Below are 15,894 nucleotides of genomic sequence, written 5' to 3' on the forward strand. Positions count from 1 at the left end.
CTCCCTCAGTTAGCACTGTTGGAATCCATGGGAGTCCGAAAGACCAGAGTAACAGGCTTTATTGAAAGGAAGAAAGGAACCCTGCCAGGCACTTCTCCTGGAGAGAAGAGCACCAATTACAGACTAGGGGCGAATTATATAGTGTTTGGGAGAGCCTGAGGGGGTACTGAGGCAAAAGTTCTGGTATGTTCCCTTTTGCGGTTTTAGGATTTCAGCTTTCCGGAATGCTCCTTCTTGGGGCAGGTTGATCAGCTTTCTGGAATTCCTCTGTCTCAGAGGCAATAGTCCAGTAAGGGCGAGGTCTGACAGATAAGCGGAACATCAAGAGGGCAGTTTGGAATTCACGTATCTATCAAGCACATCGATAAATCCTCTCAATTCTACTTCCCAAATAAATCTCCGACCTGTCAATCTCTCCACCTCTACTGCCAACACTCTAGCCCAGCACTGCCAACACTCTAGCCCCAGCATTACACACTTGAAGGGCCTCTGTGGTCCCCTGTGGGGGTCCCCTCCCCTTCCAGGCTGGCTTCCTTTCATCTACTCTGTGGCAGAGTTTTTCCTTTAAAATAAGTTCTTGTGAGAGGCACCCCCACCTCCGTCCACCCTCCTTCCTCCCTCCATTCTCAGGTGACCTTCACATCCCATTACCCCAGTCTGGCCATCATTAGTGTCTAAACACACGAGGGGCTACGAGTCACTTGGCTCCGCGGCCTTTGTTCCCATCCACTTCACTTGGAGAGCAGGGCTGGAGGCTGGCACAATGGCAGGCAGAGCCCACCTGCCCGCTGCGCTGCTGAAAGCTTCTCCCCCCACCGCTCCATCTGGGACGGCTGCCTCTTCAACCCCGTGCCCAGCAAACCACCTCCCCTCTCAGCTCCTCAGGCTTTTTAAAAGCAGAGCGAGAAGATGGAGACATGATCATGTCCTTTTGTTTCGACCTCCCTCCCTGTGGGCCTGTGGAATGGAGGCAGCAGTAGACAGAGGCCTTGGCTTCGTTATAGGAAAGGACAGAGCCCAGGACCTCTCCCCTCTGCCTTCCTCTGAAAGGGGGACACAGTGTCCTCTGTGGGACTCTCTCGGGCTGGCCCTGGCAGCCCAGGGTCCTCTCGCACAGATGGAAGGTTGGTGCTGCCTTGGTGACTAGGGGTGTGGCCGGAGCTGCCTTTCTCTGCTGGAGCTGCTGGAAGATTCAGATTCCTTGACTGCAAACAAGCCACCCTTCCCTTCTTTAACATTGGGATATAACTGAATCTCAGAGTGAATTGTACACCTGGTAAATATACCTGTTGTTGGTTTTTGACAAACACATGTGTAAAGCCAGCAGGCACGGCCAGAGCCACCATCAGAGAAGCCCGACCCATGCAGGTTCGCATTGGATTTGGACAGTCGGTAAAGAAACAAAGGAGCCACAAACTGGTGGGCCATTTTCTTTAATCTAGCTTGCACCCGGCGGGCAAGTAAAAATACACACTGGGCTCCAAAACCCAGTCACATTCAGTGCTCACAAAGCCACTGACTTATCCGAGTTTCCTAGAATCAAAGGTTTCTAGCTCACCAGCCTTCTTCTCCTCAGTTCCCCATCTTCTTCCTTATCCCAGATACAAACTCTACACAAACTGGCATCTCACTCAGCACTCCGCCATCTTGGCTGCTTCTCCTGGCCTCCTCCACGTGGCCTCTTCCGCTGCTGGCTCTACTCTCTCCTCTCTCTCATGCTAACCTCAGGAACCAAGAGCCAAGTCCCGTTTTGCCCCCATTTTATAGTGTAGCTTCACAACCTTTAATCCAATATACAAAGTAGGGAAGTCTCCAACCCAAAGTCACCTTCTGAGGCATGATTGGATTGCACCACCCCACATCAGAAAGGGTAGGAAAGGCTTAATCCCAAAACCAAGCCCCAGGCTACAAGGATTCCGCCTGCCTTTAGCCCACCCCAACACACATTAATATCACCTGGGCGACGGCTTCCTCATGTTATCTTTAACAAAGTGAGCATAATACATTTTATCTGCCCAACAACATGATTTAAGAATGAGACAGCACTCGAACACCAGGTGTGCAGGCTTTATTAGAGGAGAAAGACCTGCCGGGGCACTTCTCTGAAAGAAGAGCACCAGTACAAGCTAGGGGGACGAATTTATAGGGTAAAATGAGAGTCCCGAGCAAGTGGGTGTTGAATCAAAAGTCCTGGTATATCCGGAATGCTCCTCCTTGAAATGCCAGCTTCTTGGAATTCCTCTGCCTCAGGGGCGATAGTCCAGTAAGGGTGAAGTCTGACAGATAAGCGGAACATCAAGAGGGCAGTTTGGAATTCACGTATCTATCACATACCCCTGTGTAACCCATACCCCATGGATACAGAACATTTTTCAAACCCCAGAAAGGTCCTCATGTCAACCCCTCACTGCAGTAAGGTACCAAAAAGCTGCAAAATTAATATTGATATTTTAAGAGGAAAGGTTAGGCTTTCCTGTCCCATCCTTAGGGAGAGGAGGGAGAAGAATGCAGAAGTTTCTGGCTTGCAAGGACAATATGTCATTTAGTTTTAACTATAGAATAAAGGTTGTTTGAGTAACTTCTTTTCCTTTACAATAAGAGACAGAATTTACATACCACCCTACATTGATTTTGGCTCTTTCTCCTTTCCTGGAATCCCGAGAGTAACATACCTCTAGGCAAAGGAGGGGAGATAGACACTAAAAGATTTGTAAATGTCTTTGCTTGTGTTACCTTAAAAATTTTAATGTTTCTATGGATTCCCTAAACAAATGTTATAAGCTTGTGCCATGATGTCATGCTCCCCCCAGCCTGTGTGTGATCAAGGGTATATAACCAGCCTCTGAGATGTATTTGGTGCACACGATTTGGGTCTGCAATGCCCCGTGTTAGTCATATGTGGCCAGCATATTTAATAAATCTCCTCCTTTAATAAAACTCTTCAAAATTCATCTGGACTTGGTGTCTCTACGTAAACCCGCGGAATTGAGGTACAGGTGCTTTAACAACACCACCATCCCAGAAGCTACCACTCAGTCGACTTCTCTTACCATGGATGAATTCTGCCCATTCAAGGATTTGATATAAATGGAATCATATGGTATAAACTCCTCTGACTTTTTTCACTCAATAGAATGTTTTGGAGATTTGTCCATGTTGTTGCATGTGGCTGCAATTCATTCCTTTTTATTGCTGAGTAATACTCCATTCTATGAACAGACCACAATCTTATTTATTATTTTTAATGGAATTTATTGGGGTACAGGTTCAGGTGTGCAACTCAAGAAAACATCACCCGCGGGCCCTTGCCCCATCTCCATCTCCCCCCTTTGCCCTCCCCACCCCGCCCTCTCCTCCCCATCCCTCTAGCTATCACATTTGTCTGTGTCTACTGCACAAGTTTCTAAATTAATTTTCCTCCAAAATCACCCCCTCTCTTTTGTAGGTTTCTCTATGCAGCACTAAACTGGATTTTTAAAACCTGTCTAAAAATATTTTTCTTTAAAGATTATTTAAGTCCACTTATACATATAAATATATTTGGTCTTGGTTTGCCATATTACTTTATATTTCATACATTACATAAATACATGTTATACATACCTAATATGTTTTTTGCTAGATGAAGTATTATTTCTCATTCTGTGGTATTTAGGAAGGAGTATATTATCCTTTTAGTGATTATCACTAACAAATACTTTTCTTATGTAATACCTTTAGTTAGCTATTTATTTATTTATTTTTTGTGACAGAGACAGAGTCAGAGAGAGGGACAGATAGGGACAGAGAGACAGGAAGGGAGAGAGATGAGAAACATTAATTCTTTGTTTGGCACCTTAGTTGTTCATTGATTGCTTTCTCATATGTGCCTTGACCGGGGGGCTACAGCAGACAGAGTGACCTCTTGCTCAAGCCAGCAACCTTGGGTTCAAGCTGGTGAGCTTTTTGCTCAAACCAAATGAGCCTGCGCTCAAGCTGGCGACCTTGGGGTCTCGAACCTGGGTCTTCCATATCTCAGTCTGACGCTCTATCCACTGCGCCACTGCCTGGTCAGGCTAGTTAGCTCTTTATTTTAAATATTTAGGTATTATCTCTTGGTTTCCTAATATGAACCATACTCATGTTAGTTGTGAATTACTTCTCTGTTCCCTCTCATTTTACTCCCTAATTTGTTGCTGATGATTTTATCTCTGTAATTGGAAATAAACATCTGTTCCTTGATTTTTCAGTTTTAAATGATAACAGTTTTAGTTTCATCTCATAACCAGATGCAGTCGTAGACTCTGTTCTATTTTATATTTATTGCCTTTCTGATTCTCCCATTTTTTAGTTAGCTGAATTATTTGGATACTATCAGAGCTTATGACAATTATGTATAGTTTCATCTCCCTTTGCCCATCTTTTAGCTTTAGTTCTGCAGTTAGTTACACGTAATATTACCCCCCGCCCCCAGACTTATGCTGAAGCTTCAAAACAGTTTTGTATTTCCTTAAATTCAGTGTGTGGTAGCTCCCTGTGTGATTGTAACTGGATGTGTGTGGCCTTTACACTCGAAGAATAGTTTAACTAAAGATTAAATCCTTGGATCACACTTTCCACGAGAATGTTAATTCAACTCAGAGATTACCCACAAGGTCTTCAAGGAGGCGGTGGAGCAGCCTTCCCAGGAGACACAGAGACGCAAATCTCTGAAGACCCTGACTGGCAAGACCATCACCTTGGGGTGAAGCCCGGTGACACCACTGATAATGTCTAAGCTAAAGCCCCAGACAAGGAGGACGTCCTGCCTGAGAGCGGAGTCTGACTTTTGTGGGCAAGCAGCGGGGGGATGGTTGCACTCTCAGATCCGCTGTTCGGGACTCCACTCTGCACCTGGGGCTCCCTCTGCCGCTGGCGCCACTGAGCCCTCCCCCCACCAGCTGGCCCGAAAGTATGGCTGCGGCTGCGACAAGATGATCTGCTGCAAGTGTTAGGACCGCCTGCATCCCACACTGTCAATGGCTGAAAGAAGCGCGGCCACACCAACAACCTGTACCCCAAGGAGAAAATAAAATAAGGTCCCTTCACCACCCCTTCCACCTGCAGGGCAGCCTCCTTCCTGAACCCTATGACCCTGGGGCCTCAATGAACTTTCCCTGTCTGGAGAAGTTAAAAAAAATTATTGACAAGAAATCTGATGCCAGTGATACTCTTTTGCGTTTATTTTTACTTGAACGGATCTGGACTTTTTGCACTATGCTCAAAGAACATTTTCCTTATAACTAAAGCCCAATGATTGTGTTGGAATATTAGTTGGTATCGAATGCTTTGAGTCAACTTTTCAAGCTATGGAATGCTCTTCCAATGGAAATATTAAAATGCATGTATACCTGCATTCCCAAGTCTTTTATTACAGCAAACTTTCCTTGAATTATAGTTTTTTTTTTTAAGATTTTATTTATTCATTTTAGAGAGGAGACAGAGAGAATAGGGAGGAGCAGGAAGCATCAACTCCCATATGTGCCTTAACCAGGCAAGCCCAGGGTTTCGAAACGGCAACCTCAGCATTTCCAGGTCGACACTTTATCCACTGCGCCACCACAGGTCAGGCGAATTATAGTTTGTTTGTTTTTTTTTTTTTCTGAAGCTGGAAACAGGGAGAGACAGTCAGACAGACTCCCGCATGCACCCGACCGGGATCCACCCGGCATGCCCACCATGGGGCGACGCTCTGCCCACCAGGGGGCGATGCTCTGCCCATCCTGGGCATCGCCATGTTGCGACCAGAGCCACTCTAGCGCCTGAGGCAGAGGCCACAGAGCCATCCCCAGTGCCGGGGCCATCTTTGCTCCAATGGAGCCTTGGCTGCAGGAAGGGAAGAGAGAGACAGAGAGGAAGGGGTGGGGTGGAGAAGCAAATGGGCGCTTCCCCTATGTGCCCTGGCCGGGAATCGAACCCGGGTCCTCCGCACGCTAGGCCGACGCTCTACCGCTGAGCCAACCGGCCAGGGCCCGAATTATAGTTTTAAGTATGTGTTTGTTCCACTGCTTTGGTTTTCTTTTCTAGGGACTCCAATAAGATATGTACTACATCTCCCTGTCTGGCTTGTCATTTTTGCTAGAAGCCTTTTATTTCTTTTTTCTATTGATTTCTTTTACCTATGTCTTTTTACACTTTATTCCTTTTCTATGACCCCCCCCCCTTTTCTTGAGAGAAAGAGAAAGACAGACAGACAGACAGGGACAGACAAATGGGAGAGAGATGAGAAGTATCAACTGTATCAAGAAGTATTATTGTGGCACCTTAGTTGTCCATTGATTGCTTTCTCATATGGTTCCTTGACCGGGGGGCTTTAGCTGAGCCAGTGACCCCTTGCTCAAGCCAGTGACCCCATGCTTAAGCCAGAGGAGCCCATGCTCAAGTCAGTGACCTTGGGGTTTGTTTGTTTTTTTGCAGGTTTAGAAAATAACGTTTGTTACGACCTTGGGGTTTTGATGCTTTTAATTGTTTATTTTCTCTTAGGTTTGTTATTGTATTTTTTCTAATTTAGTCATTATCTCTGACAAGTCATTTTTCTAATACATTTTTTACTTCAATAAGTGTTCTTTCCATGAATAGACACTTCTCCCAGGAAGAGATACAAATGGCCAACAGATATATGAAAAAATGCTCAGCTTCATTAGTTATTAGGGAAATGCAAATCAAAACTACAATGAGATACCACCTCACCCCTGTTAGATTAGCTATGATCAACAAGACGGGTAATAGCAAATGTTGGAGAGGCTGTGGAGAAAAAGGAACCCTCATTCACTGTTGGTGGGACTGTAAAGTAGTACAACCATTATGGAGGAAAGTATGGTGGTTCCTCAAAAAACTGCAAATAGAACTACCTTATGACCCAGCAATCCCTCTACTGGGTATATACCCCAAAACCTCAGAAACATTGATACGTGAAGACACATGTAGCCCCATGTTCATTGCAGCACTGTTCACAGTGGCCAAGACATGGAAACAACCAAAAAGCCCTTCAATAGAAGACTGGATAAAGAAGATGTGGCACATATACACTATGGAATACTACTCAGCCATAAGAAACGATGACATCAGATCATTTACAGCAAAATGGTGGGATCTTGATAACATTATAAGGAGTGAAATAAGTAAATCAGAAAAAAACAAGAACTACATGATTCCATACATTGGTGGAACATAAAAATGAGACTAAGAGACATGGACAAGAGTGTGGTGGTTACCAGGGGTGGGGGGAGGGAGGACAGGGGGAGAGTTAGGGGGAGGGGGAGGGGCACAGAGAACTAGATAGAGGGTGGCGAAGGACAATCTGACTTTGGGCGAGGGGTATGCAACATAATTTAATGACAAAATAACCTAGACATGTTTTCTTTGAATATATGTACCCTGATTTATTAATGTCATCCCATTACCATTAATAAAAATTTATTTAAAAAAAAAAAATAAATAAAATGTAAATCTGCTAAAAAAAAAAAAAAAAAAAAAAATAAGTGTTCTTTCACCTCTTTCTGGCCTTACCCCGCTTGTACTAACTCCTTAAGGTGTCGATCATGTCCCTTTTCTCTGTGGCATGTTTAGATGGGCTGGGTTTTCCTGGCCCACTGTAAAAGGTTCCTATGGAAGGGCATGCGATATAGAAAACACACATTGGTCTCTGCCCCCACTTCCTGGCACTGCTCCTAAGACCCCTGTGATTCCCTAAATGATAAGAGCACTAGGAAGGAACATCTTTTGTTCTTTGAAGGAGACTCTGGGTGGGCTCCTGGATGGCCCTTGGCAGGGGGCTGGTCATCAGAAGGATCATGAGAAGAAGCTTGAAATTCCAGCCCTCCCCACCTCTAGTGAGGGGAGAGGGGCTGGAGATAGAGTTAATAATTGATCAGGAGTACATTAGAAAGCCTCTATCAGACTCCAATTGTATGGAGTTCAGAGAGCTCCCAGGCTAGTGAGCACAACCTCACTAGGTGGGGGACCCACCCCAACTCTACCGGGACAGAAGCAGACCTCATACTTGGGGCCCTCCTAGACCTCGCCCTGTGTGTCTCTTCTGGCTGTTCATCTGTACCTTCTACCATATCCGTCAATGAACCGCAGAGAAAACTGTACTCCCCCCGACATTTGGTGACCAGAAGAGTTGGGTGTGAAGTGTTCTGTGAGAGTAATAAAGGAGACTCACAGGAAAGACACAGGAGGGGAAAACTGGGTGGTTTCTTATGCCGGAGGGTAATAAAGGTCAGGGTGGTTGTCACTGTTTCTTCCTAGAGCATTCTCTCCATGATTATTATGCTGAAAGACTCAATACATGGCTTTCTCTGTCACTACTTCTCTCTCAAAAGTCACCCCTGCCTGCCCAGGCGGTGACGCAGTGAATAAAGAGTCAGACTGGGATACGGAGGACCCAGGTTCGAGACCCTGAGGTCACCAGCTTGAGCACGAGCTCATCTGGTTTGAGCAAAGCTCACCAGCTTGGACCCAAGGTCGCTGGCTCAAGCAAGGGGTCACTCGGTCTGCTGTAGCCCCACAGACAAGGCACATATGAAAAAGCAATCAATGAATAACTAAGGTGTCACAACGAAAAACTAATGATTGATGCTTCTCATCTCTCTTCGTTCCTGTCTGCTGTCCCTGTCTATCCCTCTCTCTGACTCTCTCTCTGTCTCTGTAAAAAAAAAAAAAAGTCACCCCTTTTTGAATAATGGTTTTATTGAGGTATAATTCTCATACCATACAATTCACCCAATTAAAGTCTACAATAAAACGGCTTTTATTATATTCCACAACTTTCGACCATTTCCATTATTCCAAAAAGAAAACCCTATCCTTGTTGGCAATCACTCCTCATTTTTCCTAACACCGCCAGACCCTGGCAGCCACTAATCCACTTCCTGTCTCTGTAGATTTGCCTATTCTGGGCATTTTATATAAATGAAATAATATAGTATGTACCCTTTGGTGTGTGGCTTCTTCTGATTCGTGTAATGTTTTTAAAATTTATTCATGTTGTAGCATTTGTCAGTATTTCACTTCATTGTTAAATAATATTCCATTGGGTAGACATACCACATTTTATTCATCAATTAAGGGACATTTGGGTTGTTTACACTTTTCGGCTATTATGGATAACTCTGCTTTGGATATTCGTGTATAAGTTTTTTTGTTTGTTTGTTTGTTTTTGTATTTTTCTGAAGCTGGAAATGGGGAGAGACAGTCACACAGACTCCCACATGTGCCCGACCGGGATCCACCCGGCACGCCCACCAGGGGCCACGCTCTGCCCACCAGGGGGCAATGCTCTGCCCCTCCAGGGCGTTGCTCTGCCACGACCAGAGCCACTCTAGCGCCTGGGGCAGAGGCCAAGGAGCCATCCCCAGCGCCCGGGCCATCTTTGCTCCAATGGAGCCTTGGCTGCGAGAGGGGAAGAGAGAGACAGAGAGGAAGGCGGGGGTGGAGAAGCAAATGGGCACTTCTCCTATGTGCCCTGGCTGGGAATTGAACCCGGGTCCCCCGCACACCAGGCCGACACTCTACCGCTGAGCCAACCGGCCAGGGCTCGTGTATAAGTTTTGAGGTATAGCCTGACTGGTGGTGGCACAGTGGACAGAATGTCAACCTGGGATGTTGAAGACCCAGGTTCAAAACCCTGAGGACATCAGCTTGAGTGTGGGTTTATCTGGCTTGTGCGCAGGGTTGCCAGCTTGAGTGCAAGATCATCAACTTGATCCTTAGGTCACTGGCTTGAACCCAAAGATCTCTGGCTTGAAGCCCAAGGTTGATGGCTTGAGCCCAAGGTCACCAGCTTGAGCAAGGGGTCACTGGCTTGGCTTGAGCCCAAGGTCAAGGTACGTATGAGTAGCAATCAATGAACAACTTAAATGATGCAACTATAAGTTGATACTTCTCATCTCTCTCCCTTCCTATTTCTCTCTCTCTCTCAAAAGGAAAAAAATGTTTTGAGGTATATACATAGGAATAGAATTGCTAGGTCATATGGTAACTCTATGTTGTTAAAAGATAAACTGAGGCATATTAAAAGTTTAAGAGTTTATCCAAGAAAAAAATTTATTTAAATTGGGCAACATCTAATCTAGCAGATAAAAAGCAGTCTTGAGGACTACACAAAGTGAAAGACTTTTATAGGTAAAAGAAAGCAGAAACAAGGAAATTATACTAGTAAAAAGTGGATTGGTTATTGCAAAGTTACTTTCCTTTAGGGGATGGCAGGGGTCTACCAGGCAGATTACTAGTGCTGAGTAGGAGATTTCTAATTGACTGACTTAAGATTCTATTTCTGAGAGAGCTGAAACTCTAAGTTACATTTCTGTTTTGGTGATGTGAGGTTTAGCATAAGCAACTCCATTTTGGGCCTGCTGTTCTGTTTTTAGCAATGTTTAACTTTTTGAGGAACTGCAAACTATTTTCCAAAGAGGCTGTATCATTTCATAGTCTCACCAGCAGCAAAACTCCTTTTAAATTGCAAATATTCTGTGAAATCTTATTTACTATCTTAAAATGAAATTCATAGATAATATAACCTTCCCATACCCACCATGACTAGAAAAAAAAACTCAATATGAAGACCTGACTATAGTATAAAGGAGAAATAACAAGAACATAATTAGTACACTTTTTAAAAAATGTGATTCTGGAGTCAGGACTGACCTTCTCAGGTGACTTAGAAGGTGGTACTAGAGGCAGCTTCCCAAGAAGGGTCTACCAGAAGCTCGAGCCCTGGCCCCGCCATGGACATCAAAAATAACTGTCCAGGGGATGCTCTGAAGGTTTCTGGCCAGTTTTTAAGTGAGAGGTGGGGAAATAAAGAGACAGACCCGCATGCACCCCGAGATTCACTCAGCAACCCCCATCTTGGGCTGACACTCAGACCAACAGAGCCACTGGCTGGGAGTGGGCAAGAGAGGGGAGAAGAAGGGGAAGAGAAGCAGATGGTTGCTTCTCATGTGTGCCTAGACTGGAGATTGAACCCGGGACGTCTGTACGTCGGGCCAGTGCTCTATTCACTGAATCAACCAGCCAGGACTTTGGCCAGTTTGTTAAAAACCAAATTAAACAATTGTCCGGAAGTCTTTGCGCGCGCTCGCGCGCACACACACACACACACACACACACACACACATGAATGCACATACGCAGAGAAATGGGCTCTTGGAGCTGCCATGGAGCAGGTCACCATGCGCTGGCTCTGCCTGGGCCTGGCGTCACTCGCCCAGGGCAATGGGACTTGAGGGCAGGCATGGGCTCTCTGGGTGTCAGACCAGCTTATTGGATTCACTGTCCTGGCTGCTCCATGCCTTTGAGCAGGGCATGAAAATGGAAGGTGAGTGCCCTGGCCAGATGGCTCTGTTTGGTTAGAGCAGTGATTCTCAACCTTTTTTGAGTCGCGGCACAATTTTTACATTTACAAAATCCTGGGGCACACCACCTACCAAAATGACACAAAATGACACTCTAACACAGTACATATTATACATATAGTTAATAATATAGTTTCTAAATGTATTTATACTCACTTAGTGTGAAACTTGGGCCTGTTTTGATGAACACAAAAGGGATATCCTGGCAGGAATGGAAGAAAGACACACACGAAGCTCTTCCTCAACAGTTCTCAGTCTCTCTCTATTTTTAGTTTTTATCGCAGTCAAGCTTGAGAAGCTCAGCTCACATAGATATGTGGTTGAAAACGGGAGCAATGTCAAAATAGCTTTGTTGGCCAGAATGGGGAACTCCTTGGCAACAGATAACCAAAAACTGTCCAAAGGAAGATCAGCAAACTTTAGCTTTAAACCACGATCTTGTTTCAGTTCAATGAGTTCCTCTTGCTCCTTTAAAGTCCTGTCCTTTCCAGCAACGGATACTGAGCTGTATGGGTCCCTAACCCAGTCAAGGCATTCTGTGAAGGCTGAAGAGAAAGAAAATGACAACATCTTCTCAAGGGTTTTCAAATGTCTGCCAATCACCTCGCACATTGCAGCAGTGTTGCCATCATGCTGTTTCTCAGTGAGCGGGAACATCTCAAGGTTGCCACACTGCACATGTTGTTGCCAGAGCTGCACCTTTAAATGAAATCCATTCATTTTATCAGTGCTTGTAAGCAGGTTTTCATTTCGGCCTTGCATCCTTGTGTTCAGTTCATTCAGATAATGAAATATATCAGCCAGGTATGCCAGCTTTGCACACCACTCATCACTTGCAAGCAGCTTTGAGTAATCGGACATCTCGTTTGTCAGAAATACTTTAAGTTCCTCTCGCAACTCATACACACAGGCCAGCACTTTGCCGCGCAACAGCCACCGGACCTCTGTGTGGAGCAATAAGATTTTATGTTCCGCTCCCATTTCTTTTTTTTTTTTTTTTTTTTTTTTTTCCATTTTTCTGAAGCTGGAAACGGGGAGAGACAGTTAGACAGACTCCCGCATGCGCCCGACCGGGATCCACCCGGCACGCCCACCATGGGGCGACGCTCTGCCCACCAGGGGGCGATGCTCTGCCCATCCTGGGCGTCGCCATATTGCGACCAGAGCCACTCTAGCGCCTGGGGCAGAGGCCACAGAGCCATCCCCAGCGCCCGGGCCATCTTTGCTCCAATGGAGCCTTGGCTGTGGGAGGGGAAGAGAGAGACAGAGAGGAAAGTGCGGCGGAGGGGTAGAGAAGCAAATGGGCGCTTCTCCTGTGTGCCCTGGCCGGGAATCGAACCCGGGTCCTCCGCACGCTAGGCCGACGCTCTACCGCTGAGCCAACCGGCCAGGGCCTCCGCTCCCATTTCTTTACACAAAGAAGCAAATAAGTGACATCTCAAAGGTCGCATCTTCACAGAGTTCACTATGCTCACAACATCATCCAACACAGGAGCTAGATCTGCTGATAAGGTCTTTGCAACGAGGGCCTCACAGTGCAAAAAACAGTGCGTAACAATAACATCTGGGTTTCTTTCTTTGACCCTACTTACAAAGCTTTTGATGCGCCTGACCATGGCTGCAGCTCCATCAGTGCAGACACCTGTGCAGTTTTCCCATGTAAGCCCGCTTTTATCAAGATATTCCGACGTGACCCAAAACATTTCCTTTCCTGTTGATTTTTCTGGCAGTGCCTTGCAAAATAGGAAGTTTTTTCTAATGGCTTCTCCATCCACAAAACGCACGTTGGCCAAGAGCTGACAATGTCCACTAATATCCGTCGATTCATCAAGTTGCAAGGCAAATTTCTTACTGATGTGCACCTTTTCCAAAACAACAGTTTCAATATCCGCAGACATGTCATCAATACGTTTGGCAATTGTGTTATCTGAGAGAGGCATTTTAGCTATCTCTTTGGCTGCGGTAGGGCCAAGCATCTCATTTACAATGGCTTTACAAGCTGGCAGCATTAATGTTTCTGCCACAGTGTGGGACTTTTTTGATTTAGCTATGAGTTCAGCAACAAGGTAGCTAGCTTTGAGGGCTCTCTCGTTTACCTTTGTGGTTTTTCTCAAAAAAGTTGCCCGTTTCTCATTGTTTGTACGTAAGTGTACAAAATAGTCCATCGGCTTGTTTTGAACAGAAGGGTGTTTCGTTTGGAGATGGAGTTTAAGCTTGCTTGGCACCATGGTGCTATTAAGCTTCTCACCACACACCAAGCACAGCGGAGTTGGTGCTGTCTCATCTCCAGTGAAAGTAAATCCAAATGAAAGATAGCTTTCGCTGTATTGCCTCGAGCTCACCATCTTGTCTTTTTTCTTTTGTCGACCACTCATACTAGGGCCTTCATCTGGGTCAGAATTTTGTCCAGGGCCCTGTTCGGCATTTGCATTTTCCCTTCTCAAAAATTTCTCCATCACTGTCACTTGCTCATCTTGCTGAGATCCCAGACTGTCACAAGAGTGAAATATACCTGGAAGAGGTCCTTTAAATAAATTACATTTATTAAAAAAAAGTTAAATAAAAAAGGATAACCCCCTTATATATACAGTCCCATGTAACATCCCTCATATATACAGTCCCATGTAACATCCCTCATATATACAGTCCCACGTAACATCCCCTTATAAATACAGTCCCACGTAACATCCCCTCATATACAGTCCCACATAACATCCCCTCATGTACAATCCCATGTAACCTCATATATAGTCCCATGTAACCTCATATATACAGTCCCATGTAACCTCATATATACAGTCCCATGTAACCCCTCATATATACAGTCCCATGTATTCCCTCATATATACAGTCCCGCTAATAGATACTGGAGCTTTCATCAAGGTTGTGGGTTCAAATCAATTTGGCAAATACTCTCTCTATATAGAGACTGGACAAAATCAATTTTAGAAAATGTTGGGTACTTGTGTAACATCATAAGTCCTTAGAGCATCTCTACTGTCAGATTGAGAAGTTTGCTTTCTAGGTAAGGATTCTGATAAATACTAGAGTTCTCCCTGAGGTTGTGGGTTCAAATCCCATGGTTAGCTGGGTGCAGGGGCCTTGGTTCTGTCTGTTTTGATGGTGTATATAGAAATTTGAGCTCTTTAAGAAGATGACCCTTCAGGAGGCCATATACAATATAGATAATACTGTGATGCATTGTATATCACCCTCTGCGGGGGCCTCTTTTAAAAAGAAAAAGGTCAAATATCTATATACACCATCAGGATAGACATAACCAGCTGAGGCTGAGGCTTCATCTAGTGGTGGCAACATTTAACTCCAGTCCTGACCAGGATTAGAAATCGGGACCATGGGGAGGAGTAGCAGCTTCAACTACTCGCCATGGCCATACAATGACAAGTGTGCGGCAGCTCGGAGCGGGGACCTTCCTGGGTGTGGATGAGAGGCGGCCTACTATTGGTTCATCGCTAGTGGTCGGGATGAATCCTAGAAGGTGATTGGTTAGTGAGCGTTCCCTGTGCCTCCACTCTTCCTGTCGCTGATAGCTGGAGGGATTGTGAGGGGAATGTTTATGTTCGGATGGAGGCAGCTGGCGGCAGGCTTGATAAATAGCTTCTGCGAGCCGTATCCGGCACACAGGCTGTAGTTTGGGGACCCATGTTTAATTTCCCCACGGCACACCTGACCATGTCTCACGGCACACTAGTGTGCCGCGGCACACTGGTTGAAAAACACTGGGTTAGAGCATCACACTAAAGCACAGAGGTTGCCATTTTGATCCCTGGTCAGGGCACATACAGGGGCAGATCAGTGTTCCTGTCCCTCTCTCTCCCTCCCTCTCTTAAAATCAATAAAATAAACATTTTTTAAAAAAAGGAAGATGGGCACCCAATGGATGGGGCTCAGAGATAGGGCCTGAGCTAAGTGCTCAGTAAAAAGGCCACTTCAGGCCCCCCCACTCAGCGATTGGGCCTGGAGGAAGAGGACAATTCCGGGGCATCTGAGTGCCTCTTCTGGGAGGCACTAATGGATGTACATTATCAGTCCTTCCTGCACCACGTCACGCTCCCGTCTCAGCCCTCACTGGAGCACCGGTATTCTTCTGGAAAAGCAGCTGTCATGCTGGAGGCCCTCACAAAAATGTTTCCCCACAAAAGGACATTATGACCACCACTGCATCAGAATGGTGGCTGCTGGTGCCTGAGCTCTGTCTGGAACGAGTGGCTGCAGGGACATAACGCAAGAGAGCTTGTATGTCCTTAATGCCTGTGACGTCTTCAGCAAGACTCTTTACTTCTAGGAAACTCACTCTGACTGCATGGGAACAAGCCTTTGAAGAAGGAAATGAGGATAAGGAAATGGGTTTGAAAGAACACATGTGGTTCCACGTGGCCTCACACCAATGTTTAGAAGGCAGGGGAAAAGAGCCTGACATTTCTAAGGCAGGACAAACTCACAGGCATCTGTGCCAGGGTGTCACTGAAATTGGCCCTGTAGAAAGAAGCAATTG

General features: G+C 45.6%; 1 protein-coding gene across 1 annotated transcript in view; it reads left to right on the top strand.

Moving 5' to 3' along the window:
• Nucleotides 1-15,551, top strand: part of FAM228B (family with sequence similarity 228 member B) — a 54,111-nt gene extending 38,560 nt beyond the window's left edge. Inside the window, exon 10 of the mRNA XM_066386575.1 lies at nucleotides 15,348-15,551. Coding sequence (XP_066242672.1) covers nucleotides 15,348-15,551 — 204 coding nt within the window. The remainder of the gene's footprint in view (nucleotides 1-15,347) is intronic.
• Nucleotides 15,552-15,894: the final 343 nt, after the last annotated feature.

Source organism: Saccopteryx leptura, chromosome 5 (genome assembly GCF_036850995.1).
Source record: "Saccopteryx leptura isolate mSacLep1 chromosome 5, mSacLep1_pri_phased_curated, whole genome shotgun sequence".
Taxonomy (NCBI): Eukaryota; Metazoa; Chordata; class Mammalia; order Chiroptera; family Emballonuridae; genus Saccopteryx; species Saccopteryx leptura.